The sequence below is a fragment of the Montipora foliosa genome, chromosome 1 (genome assembly GCF_036669935.1).
Source record: "Montipora foliosa isolate CH-2021 chromosome 1, ASM3666993v2, whole genome shotgun sequence".
In the NCBI taxonomy this organism is placed as follows: Eukaryota; Metazoa; Cnidaria; class Anthozoa; order Scleractinia; family Acroporidae; genus Montipora; species Montipora foliosa.
In genome coordinates, this window is record NC_090869.1 from 35,355,996 (window position 1) to 35,373,495 (window position 17,500).

General features: G+C 40.7%; 1 protein-coding gene across 2 annotated transcripts in view; it reads right to left on the reverse strand.

Annotated features, from left to right (window-relative positions):
* Nucleotides 1-17,500, reverse strand: part of LOC137997483 (uncharacterized) — a 58,204-nt gene that overhangs the window by 39,670 nt on the left and 1,034 nt on the right. For both annotated transcript variants that reach the window (XM_068843528.1, XM_068843522.1), the window contains exons 2-7: nucleotides 13,109-13,151; nucleotides 4,268-4,746; nucleotides 3,663-3,689; nucleotides 3,258-3,509; nucleotides 1,750-2,046; nucleotides 143-439 (exon numbers count right to left, since the gene is read on the reverse strand). In XM_068843528.1, coding sequence (XP_068699629.1) covers nucleotides 143-439; nucleotides 1,750-2,046; nucleotides 3,258-3,509; nucleotides 3,663-3,689; nucleotides 4,268-4,746; nucleotides 13,109-13,151 — 1,395 coding nt within the window. The remainder of the gene's footprint in view (nucleotides 1-142; nucleotides 440-1,749; nucleotides 2,047-3,257; nucleotides 3,510-3,662; nucleotides 3,690-4,267; nucleotides 4,747-13,108; nucleotides 13,152-17,500) is intronic.

Sequence of the window (17,500 nt, forward strand, 5' to 3'; positions counted from 1 at the left end):
TAAAATTTATATCTTCTCTCCACCGTGTATTATCCTCTCTATATAGGTTGGCATCTTTCACGCTAATGACTGGCGGTAAGGGTCTCTGAAAAAAAGGACAGGTAATATTTCGTTTTCAAAGTAGCAAAGTGCACATAGTTACCATCTTCGTCTGTTTGAGCAGTTACATCTTTTACTGGCCCCTCTCCACGCTGAGTCAGGCCGCGAACTTTGACCAAATACTTGTGGTACTTCTTTAGCCTGGTGAATGTGGCGTTTCTCGACCTTGTGAAGCTCCTCATCTCACCTCTCCCTCCTTTCTCTTCTGCAGATTTTATTACAACTATGTAGCCCAGTATTCTTCCGTTACGTTCGCCTAAAGGGATTGGGCTCCACCCTGCATATAAACTGGTTGAGCTTTGATTCCACGCCTTCAAACTCTCAGGTGGAGCACCGGGGACTATAAGAGACAACAGTAAATAATGTTTATAACCAGTTTATTGTATGTATTCAGTGCCTCGACTGCCGAAGGACGGAATCGCAGATCATGAAGGATGAGTTGAGGTGATTCCCTGGTTTTGCATTGCGCAACCCCACTGCACATAATTTCTTGCGTGATTGACACGCGCATCAGCTCGTGTACGTTGGCGGATTTTCATACCCGGGGCTAATCCGTCAAGGAATGGCTATTTTCTCCTGAACGGATACGGTTACCCTATTTGTTATTTTATATTTTTTTCTGAGAACGGTGGCTTCGTGGAGTAGTAAAAAAAAAAAAAAATCAGCAAAAATCCATGGCCAGTTTTTTGGCAATTTCGTAAAATTGTACGGAAGGAGCCATTACGACTCAAACAGCCCTCACTCAAGTTAACTTATTCTTTTTGGAGTGTTGAGTACTCACAAAGGCATTCAAATGCATTATTCAGGTACGTGCGTGAATTATCCTTAGAATTACACCAGGCTCTGCGTTATATTTTTGATTACATTTATATCCAACATTGGGGATGCGCGCGGCAATTCTCAAAGTGGCTTAAACAGCCGTGTTCGTCAGCCTCGTATCATGGAAACGGGCACGTTGACTCCCTTTTTTATTAAATTTTTATCATCTCCTTGACATGTTACAACGTGCGAGGTTTCATCGGAAATCTATGACAAGTTCTATTTCTAGGGAGTAAACCTAATCTTTACTTAATTTCCACCACTAATGATCATCTGCGGATACGGATTGTTTTAAATAGCAAGAGACTGTAACAATTAAATGAGCAACTTTAGCATTTGCACAGCAGCCTAAAAAGGCAGGCTTTCTCTGTGCAGCTGTGTTCTCTGAAACGCTTCTAAATTGATGTTAATATCAGTGACTCCAATAGAGATCAACTAATTTAACGTTAATGATTACAAGTTCGAATGAGACCTAACTTTACTATGAAGTTTTTTATATCCAATTATTCCAACAGAGATCAACCCCAGTATTGGAATTGGGCCCACACAAGGACAGAGAAACACTCTGATCAGGGTGGGATTTGAAACCACGAACGTTGAACGTTGAACGTTGTTTGTCAATCAGATAGAAACCGTCATTTGTTCCAAGAGATAAACCACAGAATACGGTAACGATTACGCAGTCAGTGAGTCAGTGAGTCAAAGAGTCAGTCTGCCAGACAACCAGTCAACCAGTCAGCTATTCAGCCTAGTCAGTCAGTTTAAGTCCGTGGCTCGGTCATTTAGCTGTAGTGCATCAGTAAGTCATCATCAATCAACCATTCATCATACCGTCTTCGTCAGTTGAAATGACGAGTTCTTCACTCCACGAACCGTTTCCAAAGTTGTTATATGCCCTTAGACAGCAGCTATAATTCTTGTATTTTTCAAGCCCTCTGAACACACAGCTATGATTCTCGCGTGGCAAATCCATGACTTGTCCCTCTGAGCAGTTGACTAGATTGCAAGCTACGTGAAACCCAAGGAGTATTCCATTAACTGACGACTTTGGAACATCTTCCCAGTTAACCTGAATGCTTGTTGAGCTCAAGTTGTGACCGCGAAAGTCAGAAGGTGGACTTGATGGCGCTGATGAAATGAGAAGATCGACGAAACTTGAATAAATTAATAAATAAAATAATAGATTTATTTTCAACATGGTAAACATTCGTATTAAAAGAGATTTCTTTAAGCATAAGACTGTAAAAACGAACGATAAAAAAGGATAAAGTCCGACGTTTCGGAGTAGTCATGACTTCATTATCAAGGAAAAATTATATCAGATTATGCAAATTACAGTATCTAAAGCGATTTTTGGCGGGAAGAATAAACAAAGCTGCGAAGATTATAAAAATACTTTCGCATGAATGGAGTCTGATTGCACTTTGAGATTTGGCTTTAAAGCTCCTCTGAAAAGCTTTTCGTGCACTAAAAAGCACCAATTGTTTAATCAGCAGTGCGTTGTTTGTAATTTTCAATGTGACCTGTGTAATGCTGGTTACGTACGTTACACATGCGGACATTTCGGTAATCGTGTAGTTACAGGTTAAGGAGGGTCTGAATGGGGGGGTCCACATGTCGGTTGTCGGTTAAAATTTCATTACTTTGTCAGTTGTCGGTTAAAATTCTCGACCTTTGTCGGTTGTCGGTAAATTCCAGTTAATTTTTTTGTCGCTAGTCGGTAATTTTTTCCTCGTTTTGTCGCTAGTCAGTAATATTTTATAGACCTTTGTCGCTAGTCGGTTAACCCCATTCACACCCTCGTTAAGGCACTCAGCGAGTGAGTGAATTGTCGGGATTTCAACTGCACAAGTTCACTAACAACGAACGAGAAATTTCAATACCGCACGAGGCTTTACCGAATGCGGTATTGAAAATTTCGACTTCATTGTCAGTGTTGTAAGCCTCATTTTACTATAACAGTCATAGCAATCCAATTTACGAAAGTCCTGTGAAACTGGACTTTCCTTTGGTGCGTCTTGAGCGAATGTTGCCTTCCTTTTTCAGTCATTCTGACGAATTCTTCACTAAAAGGTCCCATATGCCTTACTTTTAAGAACACTTTTATACTTCCTACCGATTCTCTTAGCTTCCAGTTAACTTAAAGGTGAAACCTCTTTGTCCCGTGTCGTCAATATATGTTTCCATATGACGGGATTGGAGATACGCACGTTGATTGGCTAATTTAACAAATCTTGGCCAGAGGGGTCGTTTTTAATATAAATGGTGCGAGGAAACGAATTTAGAGGCGGAATATGTGATTTCTAACTTTCAAGTCATGAGTTCCTGAAGGTACTAACCTTCTTCGGCGCATCTAGGCACGCCGCAGTACTCCCATTGCACGGTATCATTCGTGGTAAAACACCAGGGCCCATCCAAGCCGAACCCCCCCGGATTACGGCAAAAATCGGTGCAATTTGTGATTTCCTTATAAATTGATCCCGTGATGTTGTGTTCCCGAGGAGTTGTGGCATTCCATGACTGACATTTGTATCCGGAAACTGTTGTGCTTTTGTTCCCATGGTAACCACGCCCATCTCCATAGAAACATTCTAACAAAGAATCAATCTCTTATTACAATTACAATTTTTTGTCATGGTCATATAAACGCGATTGAGGGATGATTTCGTTTCGTAAGTTGGAAATATTTATAGTTTAGTATAAGGTTTTGCACTAGACGAGAATACAATTTAAATCAGACATACCTTTACTCTCTAGGATGTTTAGTTGTTCTAAATAAGACATAAAGATAAAAGCGATCAAATAATAATTGGGGTGGTAAGTGAAAAAAGAATACTTGTTACCTTCTCAACAGCATCTTGTGATGGTTGGTGCGCAAAGTTAATAGAGAAAGAAAATTTCGACTCTCTTTGTAACGAAATCTCTAAATCAAAGGAAAACAATGTTCCGCGGAGAGTTGCCCATAAAAGGATATGTTTGTCTCCCTAGGGGGTTTCAAGTGGCTTGGGCAAAGATCATTGAATGAGGGCAGGTCCCTATAACTAGGAAAGAACAACTAGTATTCTGAAGTAATTGAGCTCATTGCACATTGATTGGCTTAGATGAGAATACCTAGTGAGACAAGCTGTCCTCATTATAAATGGTCCTAGAAAACGACAATTCCTCAACGAGATAAGCGAAGTGCATCTTTCGAGTCATTGCCTACTGGTGAAACGCGTTGAGGTAAATCAAGTCTGCCCAGGCGAAAGTAATAAATACGCTTTTGGAGCAGAGCAGCTCTTCATCTCCTCCACTCTACTCCTTCTGGATTATGTAAAAAGAAAAAGAAAGACCTTTGGAACGTACTAACCTCGTATCACATCAGGATAATAGCAGTTGCTTGTTTGATTCCGATATGGTAGAGTTGTACAGTTTATGTCATTCACCTTGAGATGCCTTGAGAAAGACAGTCCCTTTTCTAGATTTTCTTTATTAATAGTTTCCCCCCATTTAATTAGGTGATCACACACTTTTAAGAAGAACTTTCCGTCGCATGCTTCTCTGCAAACTGGCTGAGGCGAGGAAGAAATGTAACATCGTGGAAAGTAGTTATGACAATATATATCTTCGAACCCTGCAAAACAGCTTTCGCTCACTAATTGGGGAATAACTAAAGATAATCTCAGGAATTCCAAAGTCCGCAAAAGTTTTTGTTCCTTGTTCTGTAAATCTTCCATTGTTTTTCCAGACACTGCTGAGTTACCAAGGATGTGCTTACAGTAACCGTCAGGAAATAACACGTCATATGCTTTACAAACATTCCTATTCGCCCTGCCAGTGGCCAGCCATCTGAAAGGAGAAAAAAACCATTTATTGAAAATAAAAATAACTAGCTGATGCACTCTTTTATATCAAATTAGGTTAGAACAAGCTACTCATTTATAAGCAAAGCTTTCTCGACCCTCATCCCTAATAGTCTGTCAGTCGAAAATCGAAGCAGAGAAAGGAACAAACATCGCGAACTCGGGAATCCAAACGGGGTCAAGTTGGTGGAAGGGGGACGCTCTCACTATCACTATACCTGCCAACTTATAGGGAACCGATCATGCAAACACCCGACCATGGTCAAAGACTGACGAAGTTCGGAAGAGTTCGGACGAGTTCCAAAGCCTATTCGTGCAGTTCTGTCCAGCCTGGCTCAACAATCGCTGAATCATCTCAACCTCGTTCCAAGGACTTTTTTCGCCCCACTTCAAAGCGAAGGAAAGGTCCCAGAAACGAGGTTGTGATCATGATCATGGCGCGATGATTTGGAGCTTAGTAAAACTCCTATCGTGTGGCCACCGTCTTATTTTAAGAAGGGAGACTGGGGTTGAGCTTAAATGAAGAAAAACAGACTGTCATGCCGGGCGTGTTATTCAGATTCGCATGAGGCATTTAATGCCCAGCATGAGAAAAGGAATGAATGCTGGTAAAAAAAAAAAAAGAAAGCAAGGGAACCCAGCGAAGAAGGCGGTACGACAACATCACCACTGAAATGGTGAGATGATTTCAAATGAGCTATCCAAGACCGTAATCTCTGGAGAGCTAAGTCATGTGGGTGCAAATTCTCTATAGACGGAGATAGGGCTCTATATTATGACGAGAAAAAGGATAACAATGGGTCAAACTTATCCTCTGGACGAGATAAAACAGTAACTGCAAGCATAAGAAGACGTGAAACCAAGGTTTTCGATTCCCATTACTGACATTCACACCTTACGAGTGACAGTCAGCAATTATTGGTGTGCCCTCCTTCAGTGTTCCTCTGAAAGTAAACTTTTCATCAAGTCTAAAATAGTCATTTTTATATAAATTCAAATCACTGCCACAACTGGATTTCAGGTTGCTTTTGTAGGTAAGAGATCACAGTTTACATCATCAAATTATCCCTACGTTAATTCTGTGCACTTGCATAATTAACAATAATTAACAACATCATTGTTGCACAGCCGCATAAAGCGACCTGACATTTTCTGTATAGCCCAAACAGAGCCACTAACATATCCATCATGTTTCCATCATGGTTTCACCTGAACCCTTCCAAAAGTCAACTGGTTCAACGTCTACAGTTCCACACTCCAACATGTCCACACGCCCACATGCCCAGAAGTCCACGCGTCCACATATCCAAGGGCAGACACATCCACATCTCACACATGCCCTAACATCCAAATATCCACAGGCCCACATTCCTACATGTCCACAAAATGTATTGTCCATACATCTGTAGGTCCACAGGGCCACATGTCCACAGGTCACATGTGCACATGTGCACATGCCAACGAATAGGTACCCCTGACGTCTACAGGCCCACACATGCACATATCCTCAGGTCCACATGCCCACATGTCCATACTTCTTCAGGTCCTCAGGTTCACATGCCCACACTTCCTCTGGTCTACATACCGGTACCCACATGTCCACCCTTTCTCAGGTCCACATGCCCACATGTCCACACTTCCTCAGGTCCACATGCCCACAGTTTCAAAGGTCCACAGGTCCACAGCCTGTATGGTCCACACATCCGTATGTCCACAGGTCCACAGGTGTACAGATCTACATGTGCACATCCAGAGGTCCACATGTCACTTGTGCATAAGTCAATATGCGCAAAAGTGTCCATATATCCACACTTCCTTTGATCGTGAGCAGAGTACGCGGAAGTAATGTTGCTGTTACGAAAACACATTCTCCATCTCAGTGAAGAAAGAAAGTTACAACTATATACAGAAAATGCAAGGAGTGACAAGTCGCACAGTCCCTTTCGGTGTGAAACATATTTCGAAAACTCTTACATGTATATTTTTGCACTAACGAGCAGATCCTTTAAGGATTTCCCTTTCTTAGATAAAAGGATAGGTGGTTGCTTGAATATCTGGCGAAGTAGCATTTTGTGTTAGTTGCCATTTTTTTGAGAAAGCTTCTTTTAAGTTAGATATTGATGGTTGATATTGTGTTGCAAAAGGCAAGGTTTCTTTCATTTTTTTGTAGTTCTGTTTAAGCGCTGTACCCCTTCCTGTAAATTATATTCCTGATAGGATTTTCTCTATTACATTGCGTGGGTAGCCTCTGTCCAGCAAGTGTTTCTTGAAATTTGAAATGTTCTCTTTGAAAGTAGTCTCTGAGGAATTTGTTGCTTCACGAATCCATTATTAACACTTGGTGAGTGACACGAGTTAAAATGTGTGTACTGGAAGGTTTAAATTGGCTTAAAATGTCTCATGATATCAAGGATCGACTGTTCCTTGAATCTGTTGCCTTTGTATATAACCGTATCCAGGAACACAGTCTCAGTGTCAGAGATATCAGCCCTGAATTCTATAATTGAGTGATGTTAATTTGCTTGTTCGATGAAAGTCTCAATGCCGGGCTTACTTAGGTCCCATAGGGAAAGATGTCGTCAATGTAGCGTTTCCAAACTGTAGGTTTAAAAGCTGTTTTGCTTAGGATTTCGGTCTTAATCTTTGCCATCAATATGTTAGCAAAGGAAACAGCTATTTTCGTTCCCATAACCGTTCAGTGAATATGAAGATAATGCTTTCCATTGAATCGGAAAGAATTTGTATTTAATTTTGTATTAAATGTCATTTTCTAAAGCTTCTTCCAGGTTTGACACTGACGGCTAGTATTGTGTCACCAAAGGTAAAATTCCTTTTTGTGTTTTGGTATTTCCTTTAAGCACTGAGCCCTTCCTTGTGAATTTGATTTCTGATAGTGGTTTTTCTACCAAATTGCGTGGTTAACCTCTGTTCAACAATTGTCTTTTAAATTTTGACACATTTTCCTCGAAAGTGTCTTTGAGGAGTTTTTTTGTAAGGATTCGTAAGGATCGACCTTTGACGAATCTGTTTTTAACGCTTGGCGGGTGACGAGGTGAAATTAATGTGTATATTGGAAAGTTTACGTTTTAAAATGTGTTTTTACATCAAGGATTGAGTGATCCTTGAAACTCGTGATTTTGCTTACTATTGTGTCTAGAAACACAGTTTCAGTATCAGGTATTTCTGCCGTGAATTTAATCGTAGGGTGGTATAAAATTGCTTGTTCGATGGATGTTTCTATGTCCGGTTTACTTACGTCCCACAGGGAAAAGACATCGTCAATGTAGCGTTTCCAAACTGTAGTTTTTGAGACGGCTTAGCTTACAACTTCTGTTTCAGTTTTAGGCAAGAAAATATTGGCAACAGAAACTGTCGTCTTGGTTCCGGCATAAGTTATGGTTCTCATTAACAACCTCTTGTATATAATTGTAAATTTCTTTCTTCACTTCACGGCTTAGCTTACAACTTCTGTTTCAGTTTTAGGCAAGAAAATATTGGCAACAGAAACTGTCGTCTTGGTTCCGGCATAAGTTATGGTTCTCATTAACAACCTCTTGTATATAATTGTAAATTTCTTTCTTCACTGAGTTGAAGAATGTGTTGCGACAAAGGAAAGGACCATAACTGACAATCGCAACAGCAACATAACTTTCCCGTACTCTGCTCACGATCAAAAGAACTGCGGATATGTTGACACGTGTGCGCATATTGACTTACGCACAAGTGACGTGTGGACTTGTGGAGATGTGGATGTGTGGACCTGTGGAGATGTGGATGTGTGGATCTGTGGACATACGGATGTGTGGACAATACATGTTCTGGAACTGAGGACCTTTGGAAGTGTAGACATATGGGCATGTGGAGCTTTGGAAGTGTGGACATGTGGGTATATGGACCTTTGGAGGCGTGGACATTTGGGCATGTGGAGCTTTGGAAGTATGGACACGTGGATGTGGATGTGTGGGCCTGTAGAAAGGGGTACCTATTCGTTGGCATGTGCACATGTGACCTGTGGACATGTGCCCCTGTGGGCCTACAGATGTGTGGACAATACATGCTGTTGACATGTGGGCATGTGAACCTGAGGAGATTTGGATGTTAGTACCTGTGTGAGATGTAGATGTGTCGGACTGTGGATATGTGGACGAGTGGACATCTGGGGATGTGGACATGGTGTGTGGAACTGTAGACGTTTGAACCAGTTGACTTGTGGAAGGGTTCAAGCGAAACCATGATAGAAACAAGATGGATATCTTGGTTCCTCTGTTGGGGTTATACAGAAAATATCAGGTCGCTTTATGAGGCTGTGCAACAATGATGTCGTTAATTATTGTTAATTATGCAAATGCACAGAATTAACGTAGGGATAACTTGATGACGTAAACTGTGATCCTTTGCCTAAAGAAGCAACCGGATTTCAGTTTTGTGGTCAAGAAGAAAGTGAAAGGTTTCTGAATTTTTGCCAGAGTTGGTCTCGCCCGCCCTGGATATGCGACGTAAACTATTTTAACTAACTCATCAAGTCATAGCCTGATTCTACTTACTGCAATTTTCATAATTCTGCGGAATCTCATCTTCAAACGCCAAGGGCTAAACTGCGTTTTGAGAGTAGACCCGTAACCACACATGGCAAAATCAGTTGATGCGTGGCATAGCCTACCAATCAGCATCTTTGTTTCCCACGGTACATTCGACGCCGATGGAGAGCGATGAAACTTGCTGCAGGAATTCCAGTTGTAAACTAAACAATGTCTCCAATTCACTTTCCGGAGGCGGAGTCCATCTTCCAGGCTATGTTCGGAAATTTGGTTGATGGAAGCCAAAACGCAGTTTGAAGGTGAGATTCGGCAGAATTCCGAAAATCGCAGTAATAACCCTGGTTTTGTTGTAGCGTTTTAATTTGTTTTTTCAAAGATGTGGCTCGTGATCCATTTGCGTGTACCGTGAAAAATGCCGTTGTAAAGATGTATATGGAACCAGTTTGCTGAGATGGTCTGATCTCACAAGGGCAAATAGAAAATGAGGGTTTGCCCAAATGAGATCAAATGAATCACTCGTTAGTTTCCTCACCGGAATAAAATGCCAAAAGGAATGGAAAATTTCGGGTAATAATTTTTTGCCAAGTTGAGAATTTCCAAATTGAGCGCGACCGGAAATTACTGATTGATCGACTCTTGGTTTGATTATATCTGCTTTTTCTTTCAGAGTTGGTGCTGATATAGCTCCAATCACATTTAAATGTGGTCAGTATTCATATTGAATCTCAGGCGCCCGAAGCTCAGTGTGAGTATGACCGACAAAAATATAACGTGGGTAACTACCTTCCTGTGTAGTTATTTTCCAGATCCGACGCGATTTGAGCCATTTCTCAATTCCGTGGTTGTCAACGATATAATCACAGGGCCCCCAAGCTCAGTGTGAGCATGGCCGACAAAAATATAAGGAGTTGTATGAGAATCCCGATAAAAAGCTTAAGAGGATATATGTAATTATATGAAAATTATCTTAATCAAAAAGCCTAACTTTATTGCCATCGTGGATAGCTTCCTTCCTGTGTGGTAATTTTCCAGATCGTACGCGATTTGAGCCATTTCTCAATTTCGTGGTTGTCAACGGTTATAATAAAATCCCAAGGCTGAAGACTAAATTCTCAGGTGCCAATTTGAGTCAAATATTCCTAGATGAAATGTTCCCACGGTCACAATTCCACATCACAATCTATTGACAAAGATTGAACTTTCATCCCAACCCAACATCAACGCAATAGCAGTCCTACGATGGCAAATAAGGTTAGGCTTTTTGATTGAGATTTTTTTTCATATAATTATCTTCTTAAGCTTTTTATCGGGATTCTGATACAAATCCTTATGTTTTTGTCGGCCATGCTCACACTGAGCTTGGGCGCCTGTGGTATAATAAAATCCCAAGCTAAGACTGGAAACTAAATTCTCAGGCGCCACCAATTTGAGTCAAATATTCCTCGCTAAAATGTTTCCACGGTCACAATTCCACATCACAATCAATTGACAAAGATTGAACTTTCATCTCAATCCACCATCAACGCAATAGCAGTCCTGCGAGCGACATAAGGCGGTAATATTGCAGGAAAACAGGTTTCGAAAGGTACGCTTCCACAGCACAGTGGCCACGGCTTCGACTGTTAATAACGAACTGAGCCTTACCGGGGTGGCAGACCGTAGTTTTATCAACCGCAAATTTCTTTATTCCCCTGGGTCCAGATATGACTGCATTGACTCAAGCTTTCAAGGAAATTAACATGCAAATAAACTTTGTTCTCGTAGGATATTGTGCTTCGAATTTTTTGTGGCTGGACTTAATGGCAATGAAATTTAGTTATTAGCATCTGAGATAAAACAGTCGTGTCGGTAGACCCAGGGGAATAAAAAAATTTGCAGTGGACAAAATACGGGAGCAAATTTTATTTGCATAAGTAATGTTAGTTCCTTGAAGGCTTGATAGGTATAGGAAATCGCATGAACGCGAGTGCATTTCGTGATTTATGGGCACGAGTGATGTTTTGAAAGTTTTCAAAATTGCACGAACTGTAGGCGGGTGCAATTTGAGAACTTTCAAAACATCACGACTGACCATAAACCACGAAATGCACGAGCAGGTTCATGCGATTTTTTACTTATTATATTCTCAACAAAATTACTCAAACGCGCTACTTTGTTCGTGCTCGTATTCTTCCAGTTTGGGGTTTAGTTTTCTTTCAGTCGCCCATGTTTGCCAGACATTCAACCAGGTCTGTGTAGCTTTCAACGTGTTTTTGTTTTTCGCACATTCTTTAACTTGCTCAACGATGTTTTGGTTTGACAAAGCAAACCGACTGTCGGCCATTTATTTTCACTTTGATGTTCAAATTTGGCGCTTCCCCGGTGTTTCCATAGCAACTTCCGTATTGCACTCTATAGCTTACTTATGCATTCGCCATTGGCCAATCAGAAACAAGATATTTTGTTGAGTATATAATAAATACAGTTACGATCGTGATGAGCGTACTACGTACGTACTACGTACGTACGGCTGTCATTCTCGCATCTTTCAACGCTTTCCGGCTTCCGGAATGTATTTTTGAAATTTGTCGACAGGAAGGAGGCTTGACTGTGATTGGACGACACGACTGAGTCAATGTCGTGTCTGGACCCAAGGGAATAAAGAAATTTTCGGTTGACTACACTACGGTCGGCCACCCCTGTAAAGCTAAATTAGTTAACAACGGTCGAGGCCGTGGCCACTTTGGTGTGGAAGAGTACCTTTTGAAAGCTATTTGCCTGCAATATTACCGTCTGAGGTCGCTCACAGGACTGTTATTACGTTGATGGTGGGCTGAGATGAAAGTTCAATCTTTGTCAATTGATTGTGATGTGGGATTGTGACCGTCGGAACATCTTATCTAGGAATATTTGGTGGCACCGGAGAATTTAGTTTCCAGCCTTGGGATTTTATTATACCGTTGACAACTACGAAAATTGAGAAATGACTCAAATCGCGTCGGATCTGGAAGGAAGTTACCCACGTTGGCAATAAGGTTAGGCTTTTTTATTGCGAATTTTTTCATTGCTTTTTATCGGGATTGCTATACAAATCCCTATATTTTTGTCGGCCATACTCACACTGAGCTTGGGGGGCCTGTTTACTGATTGAATTTATTGCTTTTTAACTACTAAAATTTTAAAGTCGATTTGAAATTCACAAACGGCAGTACAATCAAATATTATGCCAATCTGAAGCAATTCTTTCAAAGAGAGCTTGTGCAATGAGAGATAATTTAAGTATTACGGGAGAAGCCAAAGGAGCAGTTTTTTGGCCAAACGTATTTTAAAAATAGGCCTTGTGTTTCAGTTGCGCTGGGTTTTAATCACTCTCTGACACCAAACTTATTTTCATTGGAGATCCCGCCGTGCTTTCTAGACAGCCAAATCATTGTCTTCTTCCAAACTGCGGTTCCTTAACCTTCTAGCCATGACCAAAACTACCGGTTTACCAGTAAGATATTAAAAGAAAGGGTACGTTTTTTTTCAACGCCGGTCGTGTATCTATTAGACTGTAATTAGTCAAGTGCTATCTTTATTCTCATGCAATCGATCTGAGCGTTAGTAATGGAAATGGATCAGTTCGTGCCGGAGCCTTGGCAATGAAATGTCTCAGTAATCACGAATGAATTCCCACGAACTCAGTAAATTGCACTGTACTAGTTACAAGTAAATAAATGTGGCCTTCGTTAAAAATTAGTAACACTATTTTAACTGCAAACACTTTACCTTGATGTCTTTGGATTATTATTATTATTATTGTGTAGCAATAAACTACAAGAGAATACGTACCCTTGAGAGGTTCGATTTGTTTTATCTTCAATGACTGCGGCCTCTATGAATAAAAATCAGGTTATACACGTATTTAACAACAGAATGATTATTGGGTTGCATGGAAACAAGTCCTTGTTGTATTGACGAGATCGAACTCCCAATAAATCAACTTCTTCAACAGTTAAGGACGGTGCCTACTATTGTTACTGCGCATACGTTCTGCGCATCTTGAGATACTCGGATTTGCTATGGGTGGTGCTTATTAAGATAAGGATATCTTTGCGCGGTTTAAAACTATGCGGAGAAAGTAAAAATTATCAAGTGCTCTTGGAATCCAAAAATAAAACTTGGGGTAGCCATGCATTTGTCAGAGATAAGTAGGCTTCAATTTGGAAAAGAACGTCATACATAGCTATGCAATTGAAAGCTTTTTAAAAACATTGTTGATTAATTATCTTTGAAAAATTCGTGGCTTCCCCCAATTTTCTGTTTGGATTTCGATAACACTTGTTACGATCTGCTTTTCCCACATATTCAGTAAACGGCGCAAAAATACCTTTGAATTGGTAAGCACCGTCCTTAACGACATTCCCTAGCATTGACTTTCTTGGTGAACGACTACACTACTGCCCACCCAGTCCGCTAAAGAATAGGGTTTGGTTGGCGATCCTCATCGTGAGGCAGCTGATATACAGCAGTTATCAGCTTCCTGCACAGCCAAGTTGTCCCAGATAAACCGGGTCAAGCATTTATTCAATCAGGAGACGATGTCAATTATTATCAATGCGCTAGTGATAAACGAGCAAGATTGATTATTGCTCTATTTGGTCTAGTATTTATGAAAGCAACATCAAGAAATTACAACTAGTCCAGAATTTTGCTGCCAGAATTATAATTACCGAGAGGCAAAGCTTTGATGACATTACTCCCGCTCTGACGTGAATTGGAATGGTTCCCCATGAAAGACCGTCTCCTTTTTTTAAAAATGCTTTATTAACATTCAAATGCCTCAACGGTCTGGCACCTCGTTATTTACGTGAGAAATTTATCAGAAGAAGACAGATCCACAGCCTATCCACCAGGCCCCAGTTGTTCAAAAGGTGGATAACGATATCCACTAGATAAATCGCTATCCATTGGACAGCGCAATTGGTTTCGCTATGACTTATCCACTGGATAGTGATTTATCCGGCGGATAGCGTTATCCACCTTTTGAACAACTTTGGCCAGAAATAGTACGTATTTAAACATTCCCAAGTATCGTTCTGCTTGCGGTCAAATATCCGATCAAACTGAAGAGGCCAGATCGCTTGGACTGACAGCACTGGAAATCGAACACCCAGGAATTATTGAAAACCCTACGATCGTTTTGTAAAAGAGTTGTTATGAAAAATAATTATTGTAAGCTTATGAACGTAAAAACGGCTGCTGAAGATCATCATCAGCATTTATGTTTACAACTAACTGTTGGAAACCCTTTCTCTTGCAATGTTTAAAAACGTTCACGAAAGATCCTAGAGAACCATATTTTGTCTTGAGCGCACACTTGCAAACTCTGCAAAATTCATCGGCCGATCTGACAATTTGGGATTTTCTCCCAGATTTTCGTCGATATATATATTTTTCGGAGTTTCTGGGTTGTTCATGACATACGCACTTGCGAAAAGCTATGTTTTGATCTTCTCGCTTGAATGAACAGTTTCCCCGAGAAGTCATTTCCGCTTACACCTGATTGGTTCATTTCGCTTTGATGATTTGACAGATCAGTGGTGGGCAGAACTGAAAAACTAGAGAGATCGCTGCAGGCTCTTCCTCTCTTGACTAGTTACCAAGCCCTTATATTTCGACTGCTCGCCATTATCAACGGAAGAGGATATGTTGAGCGCGCGCCATTTTCAACGGAAGAGCCTGCTTGCAAGCTAGCAGTCTCTCTTTTGCTCTAGATCATTGAAACGAACGAACACTTCAGAATGGCTAAAACTGCGTGTCGCAAATACCGCGGACGTTTGTTAGAACGAAAAGAGAGACTGCAATGGTTTCATATTGCGTTTTGGAACACCAGTAACAGATTGACAGCTCTCATGATCCTGCCTACCATGCCCATTTGGAAAATATTCTCGCGGGATGAATGAGCGTTTTTTGCCGATAATTTATATGTAATGATCGTTCGACAAAGAAACTTGAAAACCGTGTAGCACTTTTCTTTTTTGAGGTTTAATTTTTGCCGTTTAATCCGCAAAATATCATGCTACACGTAAGGTGATGCGCAATCATTCCACGCCAAAAGAACAGCAACAAATTAAAAAGCCGTCCCTGTCGGATTTTACCCATTTATGTATTGAAAGTTCCTTTGAAATAATGTATGGCAATTTTCCATCGAAAATCAGAGCCGGTGAGCCGTCAGAAGGCCAACAACAGAAGACATCGTACATGAGCATGGATAGTATTTTTAGCTTCTCATGTCGGAAGGGAGAAGAAAAGCTTTCCCTGAACTTTATATTGGAGAAGCTTGGATTTACTACATTTCAAAGTTACTCGCTTTCTCCTTGTGTAAAGGAGTAACAGATGATCGAAAGGACAAAGGAAGCGATGTCACCGCAGGAAGATTCAAGAGAATGTCATTGGCGTAATGGAGCAACTGCAGAATATCCCTGGGGAGGGACTCCCATATAAAAAGGACGGGGGTGCTCGTAGCAAATTTTGAAAAGAACCAATAAGACGTACCAAAATCCTGTCTAGTAGGCGTGGCATGAAATTTTTTCCACCTCTGAGAGGTTCCAAATTATGGGTTTTAATTTCCACTATGGGGTAGAAAATAAGCCCATGTGGGGTAGAAAAGAAGCACTTCACATTACGCTCTAATCGAGTTAAGTCTGTTGAAATATAGTGCTTCACGGCCAGCGTTTGCAAACACGTAACCGTTCCTTTTACTTATTCTGCAGTTAAGCAGGCGTGGAGGGAGTAATTCGCCAGCGATAATCGCAACATCCCTGTGGTACGAAATAATAATGATCACGCTTGGCACAACTGCGTCGATAACACTTTTCACAACAGAGAAACTTTGATTAGTAAAGCTTTTAATAAAACCTGTGGGCAGAATGGCCAAAACATCTTGCTTTTCAAAAAGTGCGAATGCGGTTCCTGTTCTTGTTTTAAATTCTCGTCGTAAACAGCCTCCAACTTACCGCGAATTTAGAGTTGATTGACATTTATCAAAGTTGACGTCATCGCTTCTCCCGAGATCGACCAATAAGAACGCTCAGTCACCGGAGCGCCGGGGTTCCAAAACGCAAAATGAAACCATTGGAATCTCTCTTTTCACTCTAACCAACGCCCGCGGTGTTTTTGCGTCCCGAAGTTTTAGCCATTAAAAGTTGAACGTACGTGATCGTTTCAACGATTCTAGAGCAAAAGAGAGACCGCTCGCAGTCTACTACCGATGACGTTTTGTACATTAACATAGAATGGGCCTTGTGGGAATTTTAATAAGTTTGTATTGTATGCATCGTGGAATACGGAACCTGGAAGTAGACAAAGGTCTACTTCCAGGTCCAATCGTGGAATGCGGAACCTGGAAGTAGACCAGGTTTTCAAAAAATGGATCGATTTGTTATCTCTCCTTCACTACGATCTTGAACACTGCTGAACACAGCCAATGTGACTAAAATTACTTCTCAAAAAAAAAATGGGTAATTGATTTCACCCCAGCAGATAAGCTTGAGAGTGCGATATAGCATCACAGTTAACGCGGCTCTAGCAAGTTCCTCCCATTTGAATGTGTTTTAAAAACCTTTTTTGCGTTTTACCCCTACTTTCAAATAATAGAGATTTGTTGAAAATTACCATTGACCAAAAACGTAAGTTTGCATACAAAAGCTTATGCTTATCGACTTCCTGTTTATCCTTCGAGCCAGAGTTTGGATGGTTACCAGGATAAAATTAGCTTTTGTTTTCAAAACCAGAGATGAAAATTGGTGAAGCAACCATTCAGGCATGAAATCGGAATAACGAGCGTGCCGAGAATTTTATAAGCTTATATTTGTTCAAGTAAATATTAGATGCTATCATAATCCATCACGAACATGCGTTGAATCATTTTCATCTCGGTAAACGGGCTGAAATGGTCATATAAAAAAAATGAGATCTCTTCCTGAGAAACCAACACCGGCCTTTGGTTTAGTCAATTGTCTTTTTTGACAGAACCAGCTACTGTGCAGGTTGGATTTTAACACAGCATTAACTATGATTTGAACTAAGAACCCACGCGGGAAGAATAAGAGAAATTACATTCGTCAGAGAGAAAGTGTTTTAAGTTTTGACTTTAAGGGTACCCCTGCGAAAATGATCACGAATTTGCGGAAGAAATTAAACTTTAAATGCTTAACCCCCATATTTACATTGCGTCGTTGT